This window comes from Sander vitreus, chromosome 21, assembly GCF_031162955.1.
Source record: "Sander vitreus isolate 19-12246 chromosome 21, sanVit1, whole genome shotgun sequence".
In the NCBI taxonomy this organism is placed as follows: Eukaryota; Metazoa; Chordata; class Actinopteri; order Perciformes; family Percidae; genus Sander; species Sander vitreus.
The window spans coordinates 13467045-13486949 of record NC_135875.1 but is presented as its reverse complement, the minus strand read 5'-3'; the positions used below and the strand labels follow the sequence as shown (position 1 = coordinate 13486949).

The window sequence follows — 19905 nt, the reverse complement described above, 5'->3', positions numbered from 1 at the left end:
CAGAGACCCATGAAATGAATCCAGTAATTATAGCTCTTCAAGGCTGACTCACATTAAAAGCCAAAATAAAATGACAGACTATTTAACCAAAAGCTCTGTGCTCCCTTCGTTAAAACAAACTAACATTTAAAACTAAAATAACACCACATTACAAAATAAGGCATCATGCAATGTATTTATGTTACCATGGAAGTAATAATCCACAGATATTGCAACAATGTTAGGAGATCTCAGAAATGATCCACTTCAAATTCAGCTCCATCAATTACCTCATTCTTACTAAATGCTGTTTTGTTGAATAGTACTGCTTCCTCCTGTTGCTTAACTACAGTACACATTTAAAGAATATAGATTTTGTTTTCACAAAAACAAACATGGTACATGTCACTCACCTACACAGGAACGACTGTCATTGGCTACAGTGAAACCATCAGGGCAGTAGCACGCACCTCCCTGAGGAGACGGGTGGCAATGGAACTCGCAACTCAAGGCGGAGCACTGCTCCAGGCCTGTGAGTAAAAATCATATAAATCATCATGGACAAATCTTTATTTGGGATTATCATGTGCGCAGCTCTGTCTGCCAGGGCATCATTATCAGTATTGTGACCAGCATTATAGCCATCATCAACTGAGTACACAGGCCATTAGTGTTTGCCCTAGGAAAATTACCTGATAAAAGTTCATCTTAAACCAGGTGTGCGTGAAGGCGGTGATATAGAAGGCGAAAGTATCATATCACAGTCTCAACAACTGACTTCTGCGAAACATTAATGACGAGTACAATACACTTTGTCTAAAACCCTTACACCTAAATGTATAGCCCTTTGAAAATGCTGCAAATCTGGGATGTTCTACATGATGTTCTAGAGGTCTCTCATTTAGGAAACAGTAATTCTGTGTTTTTTTCTGATCAGGCTATTTTCACTGTAGGCATTAAGACAGATATAAGAGACATACATGGCAGAATTCTACATGTAAAACATTAACATCTGTGTGACTTACTGCAGGTTTGCTGTGCTGTGGAGTTGGTCTCGTCTGTTCCTCCAGGACAGTCAGTTTTGCCGTCACACACTTTGCCCACTGGTATACATACGGACGAGCCTGGGCATCCCCACTCCCCAGGGTAACAGTCTCTAGAGTTACTATCTAAAAAACACAGAAACACATTCTATTCTTTAAGTTAAGCAAAAGCAGTTTTCTATTTTGGTCATCTGTCAGAATTTGTTTAGACTACTCTTTACGTTTCCTAAAAGTCTTCTGCTACCATTTTTTCAAAATGGGTTATTCCATCACTGCAGTTATTCGTTTCTCATTTTGAATGAAACTCCTCAGCTATACCAAGACGACTTAGTCTTGTGCAATACTGAATATACAGTTTAAACTATTAATAAGAACAAGTTATCTCACCACATCCTTTCTCATCACTGTAGTCCCCACAGTCATTGAAATTGTCACACACCCAGCGCTGAGGAATGCAACGGCCACTGGAACATGTGAACTCACTGCCACTACAGCTCTGGTACGCTTAAGAATAAATAGATAGGACTCACATTTATCATCTCAATCATGGCCATTTAAAAACTCTTCTTAACAATAAATACAATACTAGATAAGCCTTTTTTGGAGCGTAACATTTGTCATTGCAAAATTTCCAACAGCTGAAAGGTATGAAATGCTTTGTGGATTCTTGCCTAACAAATTATATATTTGCAAATCTGTTCAGAATAATGAACAGTTTGTCTTCTAAACAGACATAACTGTAAATATTAAAATGCTGTATGCATAGGAGCTTGCATCAACCTATTGAGCAACCTGAACATGAGAAACCACTGCATTTTGGTTTTGTGGGATTGCATTTACTCCGTTTACGGTTGAAGAACAGATTGGTCTTTTAACAAGATAACATTAACAACTTATCTACTGTCCAATTTATTTCAGATGAAAATGAGATACTGAAATGACATAAAACAGCATCATGGTCAATAGAGTTGCACTTCAGTTAAAACCAAACCCTGTCGAGTCACTTTCATCCTTACCACAGTCTTGCTCATCACTGTTGTCCCCACAGTCGTTCCAGTGGTCACACACAAAGGAATGAGGGATACAGTAGCCATTTGCACACTGATACTGGTGGATGGGACAGTGCTGTGACGCTGAAAATAAAACACAGCGATTGAATTTAGAAGTGCTAAAAAACGGAGGCACGTACACTTGAAGTCAAACAACCTATGACTAAACTATGGGCAACATAAACTGAAGCGACAGCTAAATACGTTTCAATTTTAGGGTCACCAAATCCACGAGGAAGCAAAAATTGAAAAAGAACCAAAAGGTAACATTACAAAGATTGAGCTTTAACGTAACGTTAAACTAACTAACGTTATAACATACATTTAACTTACGCTACTGTCAAAGATAAATAGACGTCAAAGTTTGTTCAAATAAAAATATTAAGATTATTGACAACACTTACGGCTGTTTTAAAGACATTTCCAGATTCCTTGACCACACTTCTATCCAGCTAGAATGAAAAATATTTACTCTGCTTCTCAATATTTGTTTTATCCTTCCCTTAACGTTAGTTGCCAGACTTAGCTAAAACAAACAAAGATGGCGACCGGAAATGTACCACAAATATGGTAGTAGGCTACTGATTGGCAGAGTGCATGGCCATCATCTAGTTCTTCAAATGAACAAATGTAATTTTTGCAAAGATAAACCAGAATCTTTAACGCAATTGTTTTACCATAGTAGCCTACACATTCAATTTCATTATTGTGTAAAACTAATCCTAATATCAAAATTGAGTGTAAAAATATAATTTTATATTTTCAACATGAGAAATATAATATTAAATTAATTCATCAGCAGTAAATGTTACTTAGATAAATGCAAAATAACAAAAGTTACCCCCAATTTCACCGCTTTCTTTTTGTGAATTCAAAGAATATAGACTCTAAAACGTACACTAAAAAAGTAACAAAACTGTTGAACTGTATGGTGAATTATATATAAGAATAATGTATGTTGTTTCCTGATTATACAGGTTTTTATTAACACACACACACACACACACACACACACACACATATATATATATTATATTGTCAAAATAACGCGTTAATTTCGATTAATTAATCTGAGAAAAAATAACACAGATTAATCCATTCCATATTGTCGTTTGCATACAGACGAAAATCTGGTGCCACTGATATGTCTGCGCTTCTCTCTGATGCTCTGAAACAGACGTTACAGGAAACACAAACCCCGCTGCATGTGACGCTAGTTAACACTATACTCGACAGCAGCTAACGTTAGCCTACCGCTAGCTAGTAGCTGATTAAACACGTTACAATGCTGACAGCTAACGCTAAACGGTGTAAAGTTTGACTGTGTTTTACTGTAGAGGATTCAACACCGGTATGTAACAATCTGCAGATGCCATTGGAGAAACAACACAGACGGTGCCGGTGCGTTCAATGAAACTGGTAAACTACAGCCTCGTGGTGCATTTGAAGTTATTGTAAATGTCCTTTTCCTATCTGGTTGTTGTTTTTGTCGTTCAACTGCAATTTACTAGTGAAATAAGTTATTGTTATTGTTATACATTATCATTAAATCATTTAATTTTGACCATATGGCCTTAGCAATAAACAAGCCGTTCTTTAATATCACCAACTGTTGTTTAGTAACTTTTTTTTTCTTTTCTGGTTAATCGGTTCAGGCACCGTTAATTATGTATGCGATTAATTTCGATTAATTAATCACAGAGTATGTAATTAATTAGATTACATTTTTTAATCGATTGACAGCCCTTATATATAGCCCTTATATATATATATATATATCATTAATTTTTATTTATTTATTACTTTTTTATTTATTTTAAGTAATATACAACAGTCAATTCTCTGGATTGTTATATTGAGTGTGTGTCTGAGATGTTGTAGCCTATATGTTCAATAAAAAAATATGAATGTCTTGTGATAGAAACTATTATGAAAATTAAGATGAACATAATAATACACCTTTTCATTTTTAACATAATGTTGTCTACTATGAGCAAGTCACTACCAACAACCAATCTGTGCTTGGCTGTGATCCAAATGTATAAGACCAACTTAACTATTAATACCCATATGTCCCATTATTCACATTGTCGTTATTTTACAGCACGATTTTTTCATCTCAGTAAACATTTACATTACAACATCACTGCTCTAATCCTACCATATTATCTGAAGCAACTATTTTGCACAGAAAACCTTTTCTTTATTTAACATAATGATTCCCAGCTTACATTTGTTTTTAGTGTTACAGAACAGAACATATATATTTTTAAGTATCTGCAAAACCATCGCCATCAACACCAAGACATCTGGGTTTGCTGTGAGTCTCATTTACTCACTGCAGTTGAATTCATCAGAGCCATCTCTGCAGTTCTGCAGCCCATTGCAGTACTGAGAGTTGTTGTAACAGGCCCCATTAGCACATGTCTTCTCAGTGCAACGTGGATAGTCTGCAAAAAAAAAACCCCACAAACTTCATATCTTACACAATACATCAGTATTGTGAATTTTGGACTGACTTCAAAGTGCAGTGTCCTAAGTTCAGATGTAAAAGTCTTACTGCAGTTGTTCTCATCAGAGTTGTCCATGCAGTCCTTTACATGGTCACATCTGTATTTGCCAGGGATACACTGGCCCTCCTGGCAGGTAAACTGGTCTGGGCTGCAGGTCCGTCCACCTGAACCGAGAGCATGTGAGTGGGTTTAGTCTTAAAATGCTATGCTGCAGACTTGTAGTTTGGAATGTGAAATGACAACATGCTTAAGCGTGAAGTTTATTAACATGTATTACAAGTTTAATTCTCTCTCCATGCATTTCACTATCGAAAGGCTTGAGTTTTATAGTGACTTGATGTGGCCACCTAGTGGTTGTACTCTTCATTACAGCACATGAACATGCATCTTTTTGCAGCATAATATAAAACTTTACATGCTCTACTTTCATTCCATTTTCATTACTTTTTTGTTGTTGTCAATCTCACATTGTAAACAACACCACATAAACAATAAACACTACATACCACAGGTTCTTTGTTCATCTGAGCCATCGATGCAATCCTCCTCTCCATCGCAGACAAATCCCAAAGAGATGCATTCACCGCTTGTCACACATTTAAATTGCTGCGAGGTGCATGATGGAGGTGCTGCCACAAAGAACAAAACATTTGAAGAGTTTAAACATAAATAAGTGTGCTGTGTTTGGGTATGGTTGTTTGTTTCTGTACAAATCATTTCTTTGTTGCTTTTTATCCTGCCAAAAACTTCCCCAGTTAACAGACATCCATTTTTGTCTGTGTGATGAATTTATAAAATCCCTGGAAACACTGGGTTTTTATAATGGTTTTGCTTGGTGCTGTCTGTGTTTTCAGTGATTGGTTTTCATCAAGGGCATAACTTTGGGTTTAACATTGGCGGTGGTTGAGATCCCCATTTTTGATGAAAATTGAAATTTTGAACATATCAAACACTTCATTTCCTGCATTCTTTTGAATTTTCCTGGAACATTTTATACATTTTCTGCATCAATTTATGGTGCAAATGTCTTTATTTATGTAAAGGAAATTATAATAGGTATTTTGGGGTTGCACTGGACAGTTTTGATTATTGGGGGGTTGTAACCCCCCATCCCCCCTGTAAATTACGCCTATGGTTGTCATACTCACGACAGTTCAGCTCATCAGAGTCATCTGCACAGTCTTTCGTCCCATCACACCTCCAAGCTATGTTGATGCATTGTCCACTAGTGCACTGAAACTCCCCACTGCCACAACTTCCTGCAAAAACACCCACAGAGATAGAAGGATGGGATTAAAACGTCTGTCATCATCTTTTTAAGGTAATGATGTAGGCTCGACCTGCATGGTTTTAGTTACAGAGTACACTTACACATTTCATATGTTTAAAATACAATGTTAGATTTCCCAGGCAGGCAATGTCCATGTTGCTTTAATGAAATTACAATTTCCTTGACAAATGAGTTACCATGTTTATGACAGCTGAAGTCACACTAAGTGTGCAACATTTGAACCTGAAAACATGTGATTCTGTAATTAAAGGGAAGTTAATTCTTCACCATGAATAAACAGTGCATCTTATGACCTTGGCAGCCTATCATTTCAAATAGATAATTGATGTCTGAATCAGCACAGAGACATGTAATGTGTATCACTTGTGTATTCAGGAACTTTTCAGTATTTTGTAAAATATAATTTTGAATGAGGCACATCCCGGCAAAAAGTCCAGACCTTGCATAGGCATGAATTTAATTTAGTTGTATATACTTTGGAGGAAAACCTTTATTTAAAAAAAAAAAATTATTTTCACAATATTTTAACATTACATGTAAAAATGGATTGTTGTGTTAATGAATTAAAACAACTAAAATTGTCGTGATTTTTATTCATGTAATACGTTCTTGGGGTGTCAAACTACTCAGATCTTATCTAAGCACGGATCTCTAAACATTTTCGTGTAGTTTAAAAACTATGAAACATGAAATCCCTTAAAACTCAATATTCTGGTCAAAATAACACTGATGATGCAAACATCCAAAAATCCCACTCCTGACCATTAGCAAGTATGTTCATTCTTCTCTCATTACTAAGATTTAACATATTTGTGACTAGAAAACGTATTGTTGTAAAATGAAGAAGACACATACCTTGAGAAATTTGAATTCCTTTGGACAACAGTAGAAGAGACAGAAGATGAAGACCTTTGAGGACCATAATTTAATTTTGGTGTTAGTTTGACAAAGTATGTACACTCATGCTACATCTGACTGTGTTATGAGCCTGGGGAAGATACAGCCTTTGGGACTGAGATGTTTGACCGGGTACAACCAGCAGACCGACAACGTGATATATACAGCTTTTTATGGCTCGCTTCTTTACATAAACTTCATCTAAGATTAACTTTTACCTGTTGGTATATTGTCCACATCAGCAAGAAAAAGTAACTACTCACTTTTTTGTAACACTGTAGCAGGAAGTTAACACTGTCTATGGCAAAAACCAGTGTTAATACAGTCTATATAGTTCCTGAAAATAGAGATGATCATGAGAATTTTTTACCAGCCTTTTTTTTATTAGTTCTTTACATCCTATAAAGAACCTTTAAGAACATAATTCAAATCTGAATGTTTTTTGTAAGAGTTGTGTACACAAAGGTAGTGTATAATGTGGTAAAAATATGGTATATGATGAGTGTATATGACAGCTGTTTAATTAATTGCAAGCAAATACAATATTTTTGCAATAAACATGATTGATATACCTTTGTAATTGCATACAGGAAAGGTGTTGGTGTACAATAGAAGTTCTTTAGTAATGTGTTGTAGGTGCTTTCTATATAAATGTGACATTTGTTTTGCACAACCACAGGGGTATGTCATGGTCTATCAATTCCACCCTGATTGAGAAGAACAAAAAAGATTATTACTAAATGAGCTTTATGGCAATTAATTGACTGAGACATTAGCTACAGCCATCAAACAAACTAAATATTGACAGCTTCTATATGTCTTTTTATTGCATTTTTCAATATGTGACCTTGTCACAGTATATCTGCTTAATTGGTTTACAGCACACATGAATATTGCTTTGAGACAAAGAAAAAGTGGTGAATATCTACTAGTGGCAAATGCTGTTTTGTAACATTTATCCTCCTCAGTAGAGAAAAAAACTGTAATCAAGCTACAGCTAAATCATATTTGGCCCATGGTGTTCTGGCAAAGGGTATATCAGCAATTCAACAAGTCAGATGTTATCTTCCCACAACACAAATTATCTGTTCCTTACAAACATGTGTTCCCAGCCACTCAAGCTTTAAACCATGTGTTTTTTCTAGCTGATATACCTGTTGTGCAGTCAGTGTTTCACTGTTCTTGCATGTTTCTGAGAAATAACGTTTGTACAATGCTTTGAAAACTGACACATACTCTGAATTATCTTTTACGTGAACATATCTACGGTGATATAGAATGATGTATTTGTTTGAGAGGAGGAACCCACAAGGACAATCTCGGGATTTTAAAAAACAACACCATTTTGTAAATGTAAATATATTTCGACTATTACTTTAAAGGGACACGCTGAATGTCTATTTCTTTAAAGCATTTTTACTTCTTTGGGACCAAATTCAAAAGGAAGCTGTGGCCGGGTTGACTCTGTGGTAGCGCAGGCGCACATGGACTGAGAGGTTTATGCCTCGACGAAGAGGTCTAGGATTCGAATCCGACCTGTGACGATTTCCTGCATGTCTTCCCCCTCTCTCTCACCTAGCTGTCCTGTCAAAAATTAAAGGCAGGAAAACCCAAAAAAGAATCTTTAAAAAAATTCTATTCTATTGACCTGCAGAAAAACACAACGGTCAAGTTTAGGCACTTGAATCCTGTGGACACACAAAACATAAAGCATACTGCTTGCATGTTGACCTTGTCTTCACGGCGCCCTCCAGTGGCAGAATGAAAGACAGCAGTGCACACTGCAACCACCTCTACACATGGCATACAGGGTGACAGGTATTTGACTTGACAATAATAATAATAATAATAATATAATAATAATAAAGTTTAATAATAATAATAACAACAATAATAATAATAATAATAATAATAATAAGTTGCTTAATAATAGATATGAACATCATAAGTAATGAAAAAAAAATAAGTCTTTATTTATTATTAAAATATGTTTTTAAATATATTTACATGGTTAAAATGAATTAAATATAAAGATGTATTTTGAGCGACAAAAACAAAATTATTTTTATTATTATTCATTTTGAATAACCGCTTGATTATTAATCGGACAAGAAAGTGACTCTCAGTTGAACAAAATAAAACATCAAACAATTTTAATTTAGTAAACATTTTACACAAATAATAACCTGAATTATATAGAGGGACCTAACATGCTGTGATTTGGAGGAATAAGTTGTTCATTTCTATTTGATAAAAAAGAACATCTCATTCACAAAAACTGAGTGAAACAAAAAATCGTTAAGAGAAGTTGTAAATGAGTGAGACATTATGTGAGCAATGATATCGAACAGCTCCTCATTTCTGGGTGTCAATGTCAATAAACAATTAGACATTCTTAAGAGAGTAATATTCTAATTAATTAACAATAATAATATTAACAACCTTTTGTAAAGACATACAGTGCAGATCATATTCCAAGGAAAGACAGGAATGATTTATGAAAGCTTATAATGGATCAGCATAGAGTTCACACTACTGAATAAGACCTATGCAACTGTTGTGCTTCTATTCCCACAACTCTCAGCATGATGGTGTTTTAATGGTGTACAGTTATTTGGGGAGGGGGAAGAGTTTTTGATCTAGGTAAATGTCACTGCAGGGTGAACCTTTGTTCATCCTCATTAATTCAACCTTCTTCCATCGTCGTGCATGTAGTAAGGGTTGCTGTGGCCTTGGTTCTGAGCATATGGGTTGACCTCAGGTCGATTCTGGGCATAGGGGTTGGTCTGGGGGCGAACCTGAGCATACTGATTGTCATCATGGTCGTTGTAGTAATGCTACAATGAAAAGAGAATTTCTTCATGAGAGAATTGCAAAACCAGCCATGTATATCCCAGATGTTAACTGCTCTTACTCTGCTGAATATTTTCTACTAACATTCTACTTTGGCTCTTTCTGTTCCATGAACTAAAACCCTTTTAGGAAATCGTTTTTACATTTTATACTTCTTTAATTAACCCTTACTACTCTCTGACGTTGCTCCTCTTTGTACATCAAACACACAGACGTATACTCACAGAGTTTCTCCCCTCAGGGATCATGTTTTGCCGGCTGGTGTTCAAAGTCATCTCCAGGTTGATCCTGCTGTCCAAGCTGTTGGTGTTTGTGGCCCGTGGGATCTTGGGTATCCCCAGCATTGGCAAAGGGTGACAGGCCGTTGTCTTGCCTGTTAACAGAGGTCGCCCGGCTGTTGGCTAAGCTGCTGTTAACCAATGGTTTATTGGCAGGAGGGTGGCTGATGTAAGGCTTCCCAATGTCTGCATTTTTGTTCATCTTGGAGCTTTTCTTTGAGGATCTAACAAAATAAAACAAAATAACACATTACTCTCTACTGTATCTTTATTTCTGCGTTAAAGTCATCATTACATTTGTGAATTGATTTTTCTATGACTCAAATGAATTCCCAATTACCAGGCTACCTTGACACGATAAAAAAGGTTCATAATTAATCTGATGGGTTACATAAAGGTTAATGTGTAGCGTACGTGAGAGATAAACATGGCAAAGACATGGCAGAGGCAGTAATGAATGACTAGAAGTGGTGAGTGAATAGATGAGAAACTCACTTGCGTGCCACTACAGGCAGAAGAATGAGTGTGATGAGCAGCAGTCCCCCGAGCACAGAGCCGACGATTACCAGCACCAGCTTCCATGCTAACAAAACACAATGAAAAGGACATCAATAACAAGGCTACGCTGTTGAAATTACTTTGATAACAACTTTCCTATGAAACAAAAATCTGCCAAGTGTTTCACAATACAGGCATCACAAAGGCATAGCAATAAAGAACACATCAAAGTCTGTTTACAGTTCTCATGAGAAAGTTATAAAGTCATTTATGGCTCCAGAGGGAGCTGCGCATAATCTGATAAATGGCCTGCAATTTAATCGCCATTTCAAAATATGTAAAAGGCTTACAACAAATGCCTACCCCTCTACTGGCATTGGTATCATGTAGCCTCTATACAAAATATGCTCAAAACATACAGTTAATAAACATACAGAATAAATATACACATACACGGGTGGACACCCTGTAGTACAATGTATATATATTGATTTTTATTATGTCTATTGTGTTGAAATGTTTCAGCAGGATTATATTTCCCCCAGAACAGATATTTCTTTCTTTCCAGGAGTTGCATATGAACATGATTTTGGGGAAGTACTTTTACTGCAATGCATACAGGGCAATTAGGACAGCACTCCCATTAACATTTTTTATTGCCACATATTTCTCAAAAATATAGCTACACAGGTTGGGTTAACTACAGGTACCCACAACCAGTACATTATATACATCCCATCAGAGGGAGCCACAACCTACACAGACACAATAAGATACCAAAGTCAGAACAACAAGAAAAATATGAGAAGAAAAAGAAGAAGAAAAAAATGAAATGAATAAGCATAAATGAAATTAAAAAAGAAAACCTTTTAAAATGAAAAAAACTTGAAAAAAATGAAATCCCCTCATTCATACTATTAAGAATGAGGGTGTTAAGAAAGTGTATCCAATATGCCTCCCTTTGAAGACGATTCTGTCCCCATTTCCACCTCTGTGGCATCTTTACCTGCCTCAATGTCCATGTAGTGTAGTTCACTCAAGCTGTGGTTATGACTAATTAAAGTGCTTGGCGACCCATGATTTATCATTGTTTATTATTTTCTTTTATTTTCTCATGGATTTCTTGCTGTTCTGACTTTAGTATCTTACTGTCAGGATAGGTTGTGGCTCCCTCTGATGGGATGCATTTGATGTATCATTATTATCAAATAGGGATTTCTCATGTTTATTGTTTAAAAGGATTGTCTGTTTTTGCCTTTACTGTCAAACACATGCTTTTATACTCACATTCATTGCAGTTAAAACCAGAATAACCAAATGGACAACTGAAAGACAAGAAGAATGGTTCATTTTATAATTTCATATGATTTCATTTATACCCAAGCTCTCTACAGACACAGGTCATATTTACTGTGGCTCTCTGCTTTTCCCTCCTCACTATGATTTACATTAAATGTTGTTGAAATATAATACGGTATATAATTGGATAGAAAAAAAAATGTTACACTCTGGATAATACTTTGACATTTAAACACTCACTTGACACATTTTTCGGAACCCTCAGTTTTTTGACCGCTGGGACAAGCTGCAAAAGTAGAAAAAGTTGAGGGAGTTTAGATACAAAAAAAGGTTATTATGTAAAACACACACACTTTATCTCTCTTGCACTCAATAAAGGCCCTTACCAATGCACATTTTGGTAGTGTAGTCCGTCTTAATGTAATTGTCCGAACAGGTGCAGTTAAACGATCCATCTGCCCATTTGCACGTTGTACTGCTCTCATCACAGGGCTTCTTAACACACAGGTTTGTATCTTTAAATTAAGGAAACAAAATAAGATAAGAGTCAGTACACCAAATTCAAATAAATACAGTGGTACAAAATTAAAAAAAAAACTAGATATGAACAATGGCCTGAAATATTCAGTATTCTGGTAGCAGTTGAGAAATACCATTATTAGTAAGACATTGTTAATCATTGGCTGAATGATACTCTGTACACTGTACAAAGATCACTATATGTGCTATGACAGAGGGCCTAGAAATACACTCGTAATCAGATTCATCACTGATAGCAGATGTGTGAAAACAGTGCTGGATGGTTGAAAAACAACCCGAGCCTTGCCGCACGCTGCTACGCTAACATTTAATATCTGAAATGCTCCAATGCCTCTACAAGCATGCTATTAAATTCCTTTTGAGACACTCAGAAGAACAATGTACAGTACATGTCTCTTTAGGCATTAAGAGAAAAACAAAACAGATACAGGCTTGAAATTACAGAAGAATAGAAGATAAAATAAAAACACTAAACCTCACTATGTTACAGTACTAGTATCTAACAGAATCACATAACTTTTTGATGCCAACACTATTTTCATGTATTATATGTATTACACTTTATTTTTTAATCACAGCAAGTGAAATTATCACTTGGCACAAAAGTGAGTGTAGTGTCTTAAAAAAAATCACAGCAATAGTAAATAGTAGTGAAATTCTGCATTTCACAGCCCTAACAGTGACATCCATGAACAAAAACCTTTAGCAGGACAAAATAAAACCAAACCATTTTTTTTTTCTACCTGAAATCAAACGTCTTGTTTGAATATTATTCTCACCATCAAACTGGATAAAGAAGTGACGTTTACACTTGATAGATAGACTTACCTTTAAATTCTGCATGTTTCAGAACACCGTCTCCACTGCTGGCTGTTTTGATCTTCTCTGTAACTTGTACTGTTGTGATTTCAGCCTGTTCTGTGAAGATGATCTCTACATCTGCACTGACCCCAGTCTCTGACCTTGACCAAACTTTACTGGCTTTATTGGGCCTATATAGACAAAAATCACACTTAATGATGATTATATTCTGCAATTATGAAGTGCAATATGCTGTAAGTGGACTGTAGGAAGTGTGGTTCTAGATTGATAGACAGTCAGATGGTAAACACTATTGTGACTCTGACTTACTGGAGTGCCAACACTGTAGATTCAGAGTAACCCATCAAGTCTTCGAAAACATTCAACAGCTGTGTTTTGGAGAAGAAGAAAAAAACATTTTGTTTAGGGCATCAGCTGACAGCCCCTTTAGATAAATTTCACTCCTGGGATTGATAGATATTATCTAACAACAAAGTACATTCATTACCACATGCATGAACTTCAATACCTGAGTATAGCACTGGTGAGTTAATTGAACTATCACTGGCATTAAGTCTTTGCTGTTGCATCAGATATAATGCAACGGCCACAGTTAGTTAGCTGTGATCTACAGGAAAATTAAATGTGTGCAAATCATGGATAAATGTGTCACTCCTTGCAAAGTAGATGAGGCATATTTAAACAACACAAGGGGTGTGCTTTACCTGAAATGTATTCCAAAAAAGTAAAATAAAAAAAAAGGAGAGGGGTTTTTGCTTACCGCTTCAGTAATTTCTTTTGAGGTAGATTGGAATTCTGGTGATGTATTGTCAGACATTGTTTCCTTGTATGTTAATTCAATCAGGATTAGTTGTCCAGGGAAAACTTTGGCTAAAATAGGAAAATATAATCTTAGGAAAGTTGTATACACTCCTGTTATAACCAATTATTTAAAATAATAGTTTAACTATGTGGGAAATCCAATAAATAAAGGCGGTTAGCTTAGCATTGAGACTTAAGACAAGGCTAGCATGAAAAAGTCTCTGCCTAGCAACCTCAAAGTAAAGACAGGACAGCTTAAATTGTTTTCTTAAACAATTGAAGTATAACTGGTCTTCGAAAGGTGCTAATCATTTTGACCGACCTGATATTCTTTAAGTGTGTTATATAGTTTGTTTGTGTATGTGATAGATGTATAATGTACAAAAAAACACATTTCACTCCAAATTAAGCTTTCTCTTCCCATAGACAGCACTTGTTCTGCATGTAAACATATCCTAGTAGACCCCAAGAGTACAAATATGATGCTGAAAAGGAGTATAATAGGGGCTTACAGTAACACTTCTCAACAAGGTCCTCCTACATCCCACAGGTACAGTCCTAGACTTTTATATTATAATTCATTAAGTCACTTTCTCATGGAGTGAAAACCTCATAGAGGTGGTACGCAAACAAATACTTACCACTCTCACATCTTCTGCTGTCATAATTGTAGTTCTCACCAACCAAGCACAAGCATGCAAATGTTTGATTGTAACGAGGCACACAGGTGCTCCCATCGCCACATGGGTTTCCATCACAAGGGTCTTTAAAGGCAAAAGATATAAATAACATGCACACAAAGATATAAGGGTTTACAGATATAAAACAATGACATCTTGGAAACAGAGTAAATTACTTTTTGGACACAGGTGAACTTACCTGGAAGCTTTGTTGTTGTTGCAGTAGGTGTAGTTGTAGCAGCCGGACCTGCTGTAGTTGTTGTTGGGGTGGTAGCTTCTGTAGGTTTTGTGGGCGTGGTAGCTTCTGTAGGTTTTGTGGGCGTGGTAGCTTCTGTAGGTTTTGTTGGGGTGGTAGCTTCTGTAGGTTTTGTGGGTGTGGTAGCTTCTGTAGGTTTTGTGGGCGTGGTAGCTTCTGTAGGTTTTGTGGGCGTGGTAGCTTCTGTAGGTTTTGTGGGCGTGGTAGCTTCAGTAGGTTTTGTGGGCTTGGTAGCTTCTGTAGGTTTTGTGGGCGTGGTAGCTTCTGTAGGTTTTGTTGGGGTGGTAGCTTCTGTAGGTTTTGTGGGTGTGGTAGCTTCTGTAGGTTTTGTTGGGGTGGTAGCTTCTGTAGGTTTTGTGGGCGTGGTAGCTTCTGTAGGTTTTGTGGGCTTGGTAGCTTCTGTAGGTTTTGTGGGCTTGGTAGCTTCTGTAGGTTTTGTGGGCGTGGTAGCTTCTGTAGGTTTTGTGGGCGTGGTAGCTTCTGTAGGTTTTGTTGGGGTGGTAGCTTCTGTAGGTTTTATATTTTATATGTTATTTTTTATATTTTATGAAATAAAATCCAAAATAATGGTATGAGATAAATGTATTTAATTAAAATAAAAGTAATTTGAAAAAAACTAAAATACATTATATACATATGGGTATTATCACATTTTAGGCATTTAGTAGCCTTAATATGGGTCTGACCTTAACCCCCTTATAATGAAAGACAGGACATGACATGTTATTCACTTGCATTTAGCCAAAGACCGTGATTAGGCTAACTGTTGTACAATTTTTTCTATAGTTTAAACCTGGGGATAAAAATTATTTGAGAATAAAATGATATATTAAATAATATATTTTAAGTATTTTGAATACACAAATAAAAGCCCCTTAAAGGGGCTGTACTCGATATTCAAAAAAAATAAGTGGTCTGGGATTGCCTCCACAGAGCTCTCACAGACCGCTACCAATTCGTCAAATACTGATGCTTTCACTGTCACAGCCCTGTGCGTATGATACCGACGCACAAGGCACTCACAAACTAACATGGACGCATGGCCTAACCAGCTATCAAAACAAAGAACAGAGAAGCTCATGTTGAAACACACAGAGGTAGTGTGACTTCATTTTCTGCTCAGGACGCCATTACTCCACTATATCTTTACATAGCAAATATTTTTTTGTTATTTTGTACAAATTACATCCTATTTTTTTTGTCCAGCAAAATACAACTGACAAAATACTCAAAAGTAAATAAATACATATTTTAAAAACATTTAATTGAAATACGGCCCATCTCTGGCTACAGTTGTGGAAGTCGGACCTGCTGCTGAGACTGTACAACAGTACAATGTACCAGTTAGTAAATAATAACCTGCTGATTGCCAAAGTGTTCACTTACAACTAACTTTGAAATGGCTAACAAATTTGACGACAAAGAAAATCAACACTACCAAAACAATCAGGTTTCCCCAGTACAGCTTTATGACCCAGCACCATGAATATATGGGTTTATAGGCAGTGCTTTTTCTTGACCTGAAGCTAAAAAAGGATTAACGGTCCTATGGCATGACAATTTCACTTTATGATGAATTTTAACATTAATGTGAGTTCCCCTAGCCTGCCTATGGTCCCCCAGTGGCTAGAAATGGCGATAGATGTAAACCAAGCTCTGGGTATCCTGCTCTGCCTTTAGGACCTTTAAAAATAGCAAGGAGAGATATACAGTTTAAAAGGTGGATGGTTAACTAGGCGTGGCCCTGCCATATATTACATAGATAGCTTAAGAAAACGTCCAGCTGTTCACTGTGTAAGACTAAGCATTGTTGTTTTACTGTTGTAATCATTGGATCATTAGGTTTGTGGCATCACTATCCGATGTTGGATACATTGAAGTTGAGACATGAAATAAGTATAATTGACATATTGTTCTGCTTTTGGTCTAAAAACAATATCCTAGACATATTTGCACTGTGGAATAATTTCGGATTTAGAAGAAATGAAGGCTCTCAGATAGGAAAGTCCCAGTTCAGTGACAAATTCAGAAGCAGTTTATTAGTGTGTGCCAAAAAGACTACACGCTAAATCACATCCAAATTAAGGATACAGGATTTTGAGCAGTATGTCACATTTGTATTGAGGTTGTGAGGAAATTAATGAAAAATATCAAACAAAGACATAAATTGAAATGCAATGCACATTGTTACATGTCTTTCCTTTGTATATATGCAAATAGGATACAAAACAAGGGCCAAAGAAGGTCTTTTACACTAATTAGGTCCGTTCATATAAAAATAACAGGTCCAACGTCTGCAAAATAAAGCTTACTCAAAGCTTATTTAAGCTTCACACATGTAAAGCATTAACCAGACTGGAGGGTCTAAGGGGAACAAAGAGACTTCCTTGATTGGAATAGACTTCCAACAGAAGGTAAAGTAACAACAGGGTCATAAGGTAAATTCAGATTGTCTGCATCAACACAGTAGTTAAATATTTGCATTTGATTGTGTGTGTGTGCGCGCCAAACCAATCCAGTAAAAATGGCCAAGCTTGAAGCAATTGTGCAAATTGTTCCTTCATTATGAATGTTGATTTTTTGATAGCTAGATTTTAAATTTTAAACAAAACTGAGGTAAAAGAGATTACATCTGAAAACAGGCTGTTGAGAGAATTGGTATTTAAAGGAACAATGTTGTTTCAGCAGTCAGCCTACATCATCACTTTAATTTTTCATCACTGGATCTAGATTTAATAAGTCATGCAATGCCATAAATCTTCTTTATAAGTATTGCTATCTGATAAAAGGCCATTTAAACAAACGCTGTGTTTCTCTGCTTTGGGTAGCGACTTATGTAAACCTAAAATCCAGTTACCTTTCAAGACATAATCTATATAATTGGACTGAAAGACAATTATAAAGTTTACCTGATGTCCACATTTTCCACTTATCAGAGACTAACGACAAAGATTTATAAAATGTTTAGGATTTAAAGTTCATGTAAAAAAATCAGGCTACTTACCAAGACAGGCCACAATTAGCCAAAGGACTGAGAGGATTTTTAATTTTTGAGCCATTGGAAAATAACTTGCTGTCAAATCTTCACCACAAGAGAGAAAGCCAGAGCAGGCTATGAATGGAAGAGGCTTTAGTGCTCAGGTGTCCTCCACAGGCAGTTTTACTGTAATCATTAGCCACTCCCCTGAGGACAGCACTGTGTGCTAAAGTACATTTCCTGAACAGAAAAGAAGACTTGTTGTGCCCACTTTCCATGTCTACCAAGCCATTTATCTGTTTATCAATCTTTCATGACATATATGTGTATCTCCCAGTTTGTTTTTGTTAGTGTCCAGAAAGTGTGTCAGATCTAAGAGCTATACAAAGGCTTGTCCAGGCTAAGACAGGAGTGACTATAGCCATCAAAAACACAACCTCAAATTTGATCCAGAGAAAATCCAACGAATAGAACAGCTGGCCATGCTGTTTGTTTGACATAGGATCTTAATGAGTGTAGTTGAAATTATCTCAGCAACCACTTACTGAATCATCAGAAACCCTCTTAAAATTTCACTAAAAAATGCTTTTTTATCCTCCTCATTACATCGTCATTGCTCCCATAAAAACCCAACAAAGTACTCAAATGTTTTATAGGCCAACTTGAGAGTCAAACCTGAGATGGTTCATTGGCTGGGCAGCCACTCAAGGGACGTTTTTGAATTGATGCTACATTAAATAATCAAATCAATAGTATTACCTTGAATATAGCAGTTAATGGTAATTAAGTAATGGTAGACTAACTGTGAAACAATTAACTAAAGCAAAGGTCAGGTCACATTCCTCCAATATTACCAAAACGCAAAGCTTCCCATATGGTACAATAGATAATATGAAGCAATCAAAAACCTGTAATTGAAATATAATTAGTTCATCAATACATTTGTTTACCACACAGATTAATACATACAGTACTTTTCTATTATTTTTCTTTAATTGTATTTTGCTAATTAGTTTATAAATGTCTGTCTTACGATTCTACACATCTTTTTTCTTCTGCTTTTAGGACAGGTCATATGTTTGGCACAGTTAATATTAATAATGTAATTAATGTTGTCATGGAATCATACCAGTTTTTTTAAATAAGGAAGAAGCTTTAAAGCATAGAATAGTTTACTGACAGAGGTTATCATCATTGTGCAATATCAAACACATTACACTGGCACCAAGTTTCCTGTCTCAACTTATCTCCATAGAAAACATGTCAAACAGAATTGGAGGATTTGTACAACATAAACGAAAAAGAAAATTTTACCTCAGTTTATTGACAAACAATGTATGTTTACTTGCTTCAATATTCATGCAGCGCTGTTGGTCAGTTCATTAAAATGTTCAGCTTCTTTCTAGGGTAAATAGCACTTTTATTTTGTACATCTCAGCCTCAGACTTTATAAGTTACTTACAACATGTAAGTGATGAACAGGAGGGAGAAAGATTACATTCCTTGCCAGTCATTTTATGAATTTATGGCAGTTCCACCAGTCATCATTCAACCCAGAGACTTTAACAAACATGAGTTCTTCAAAGGACTAATTGAAACATAACAGTGTCCATACTACACCACGTAAGAAACTGCATCCATGAAGCCAATTACTAACAAAAGTTTAAAAACTGTCACTTCAGAAAGTAGTTAAACCCATTTAGAACTGTCTTATCGGAAACTATGTGGCCAATAAAACAGCTTGTGACGAAGGATTATGTGACCTTTGATTTAAAGACGTCATAAGATGTGAGATAATACGATCTTGTTGGTAGCAACAGCTAAAAAGGTTGACAAGACCTTATCATGAAAGTTGGAACATTTGGAAAATCAAAATGTGTTTTAAACGTCACCTCAAGAATGTTAACCTGAAGTAATGTTTTAAATTATTTGAAAGTTCAAAAAGAGCTATCATCCTATCACCACCCATAAAATTATATGCTCTCAAAGTTGACTTTGATCCCAGTCGCATATCTGAATTAACACATGACGAAAGTCTTGCACCACGTCAGTGTCATCATGCGCATCAGTGGAAAAATGTCTGTTGTCAAAAACAGGTATGTTTTCAACCCAGTTTCCAGGCTTTGCGG

At 36.0% G+C, this 19905-nt stretch overlaps 2 protein-coding genes across 3 annotated transcripts in view; both read right to left on the bottom strand.

Moving 5' to 3' along the window:
• Positions 1-6797, bottom strand: part of lrp2b (low density lipoprotein receptor-related protein 2b) — a 50787-nt gene extending 43990 nt beyond the window's left edge. The window contains 9 exon segments of the mRNA XM_078279887.1: positions 393-509; positions 1005-1148; positions 1410-1526; positions 2039-2155; positions 4411-4521; positions 4632-4748; positions 5091-5213; positions 5733-5843; positions 6731-6797. Of these exon segments, the coding sequence (XP_078136013.1) occupies positions 393-509; positions 1005-1148; positions 1410-1526; positions 2039-2155; positions 4411-4521; positions 4632-4748; positions 5091-5213; positions 5733-5843; positions 6731-6797 (1024 nt within the window).
• Positions 6798-8910: 2113 nt separating this feature from the next.
• On the bottom strand, positions 8911-17950 carry LOC144536550 (uncharacterized). 2 transcript variants are annotated; one of them, XM_078279752.1, is made up of 12 exons: positions 17804-17950; positions 14743-15303; positions 14505-14627; positions 13823-13932; positions 13372-13430; positions 13069-13232; positions 12087-12215; positions 11941-11986; positions 11689-11726; positions 10399-10486; positions 9850-10127; positions 8911-9609 (listed from the first exon to the last, which is right to left on the bottom strand). In XM_078279752.1, the coding sequence occupies exons 1-11, from the start codon at positions 17856-17858 to the stop codon at positions 9863-9865; spliced, it is 1638 nt and encodes a 545-aa protein (XP_078135878.1). In that variant the 5' UTR covers positions 17859-17950; the 3' UTR covers positions 8911-9609; positions 9850-9862. The 2 variants fall into 2 exon arrangements, with proteins under 2 accessions (XP_078135878.1, XP_078135877.1); XM_078279751.1 differs by having other exon boundaries at positions 14743-15306; positions 17804-17949.
• Positions 17951-19905: the final 1955 nt, after the last annotated feature.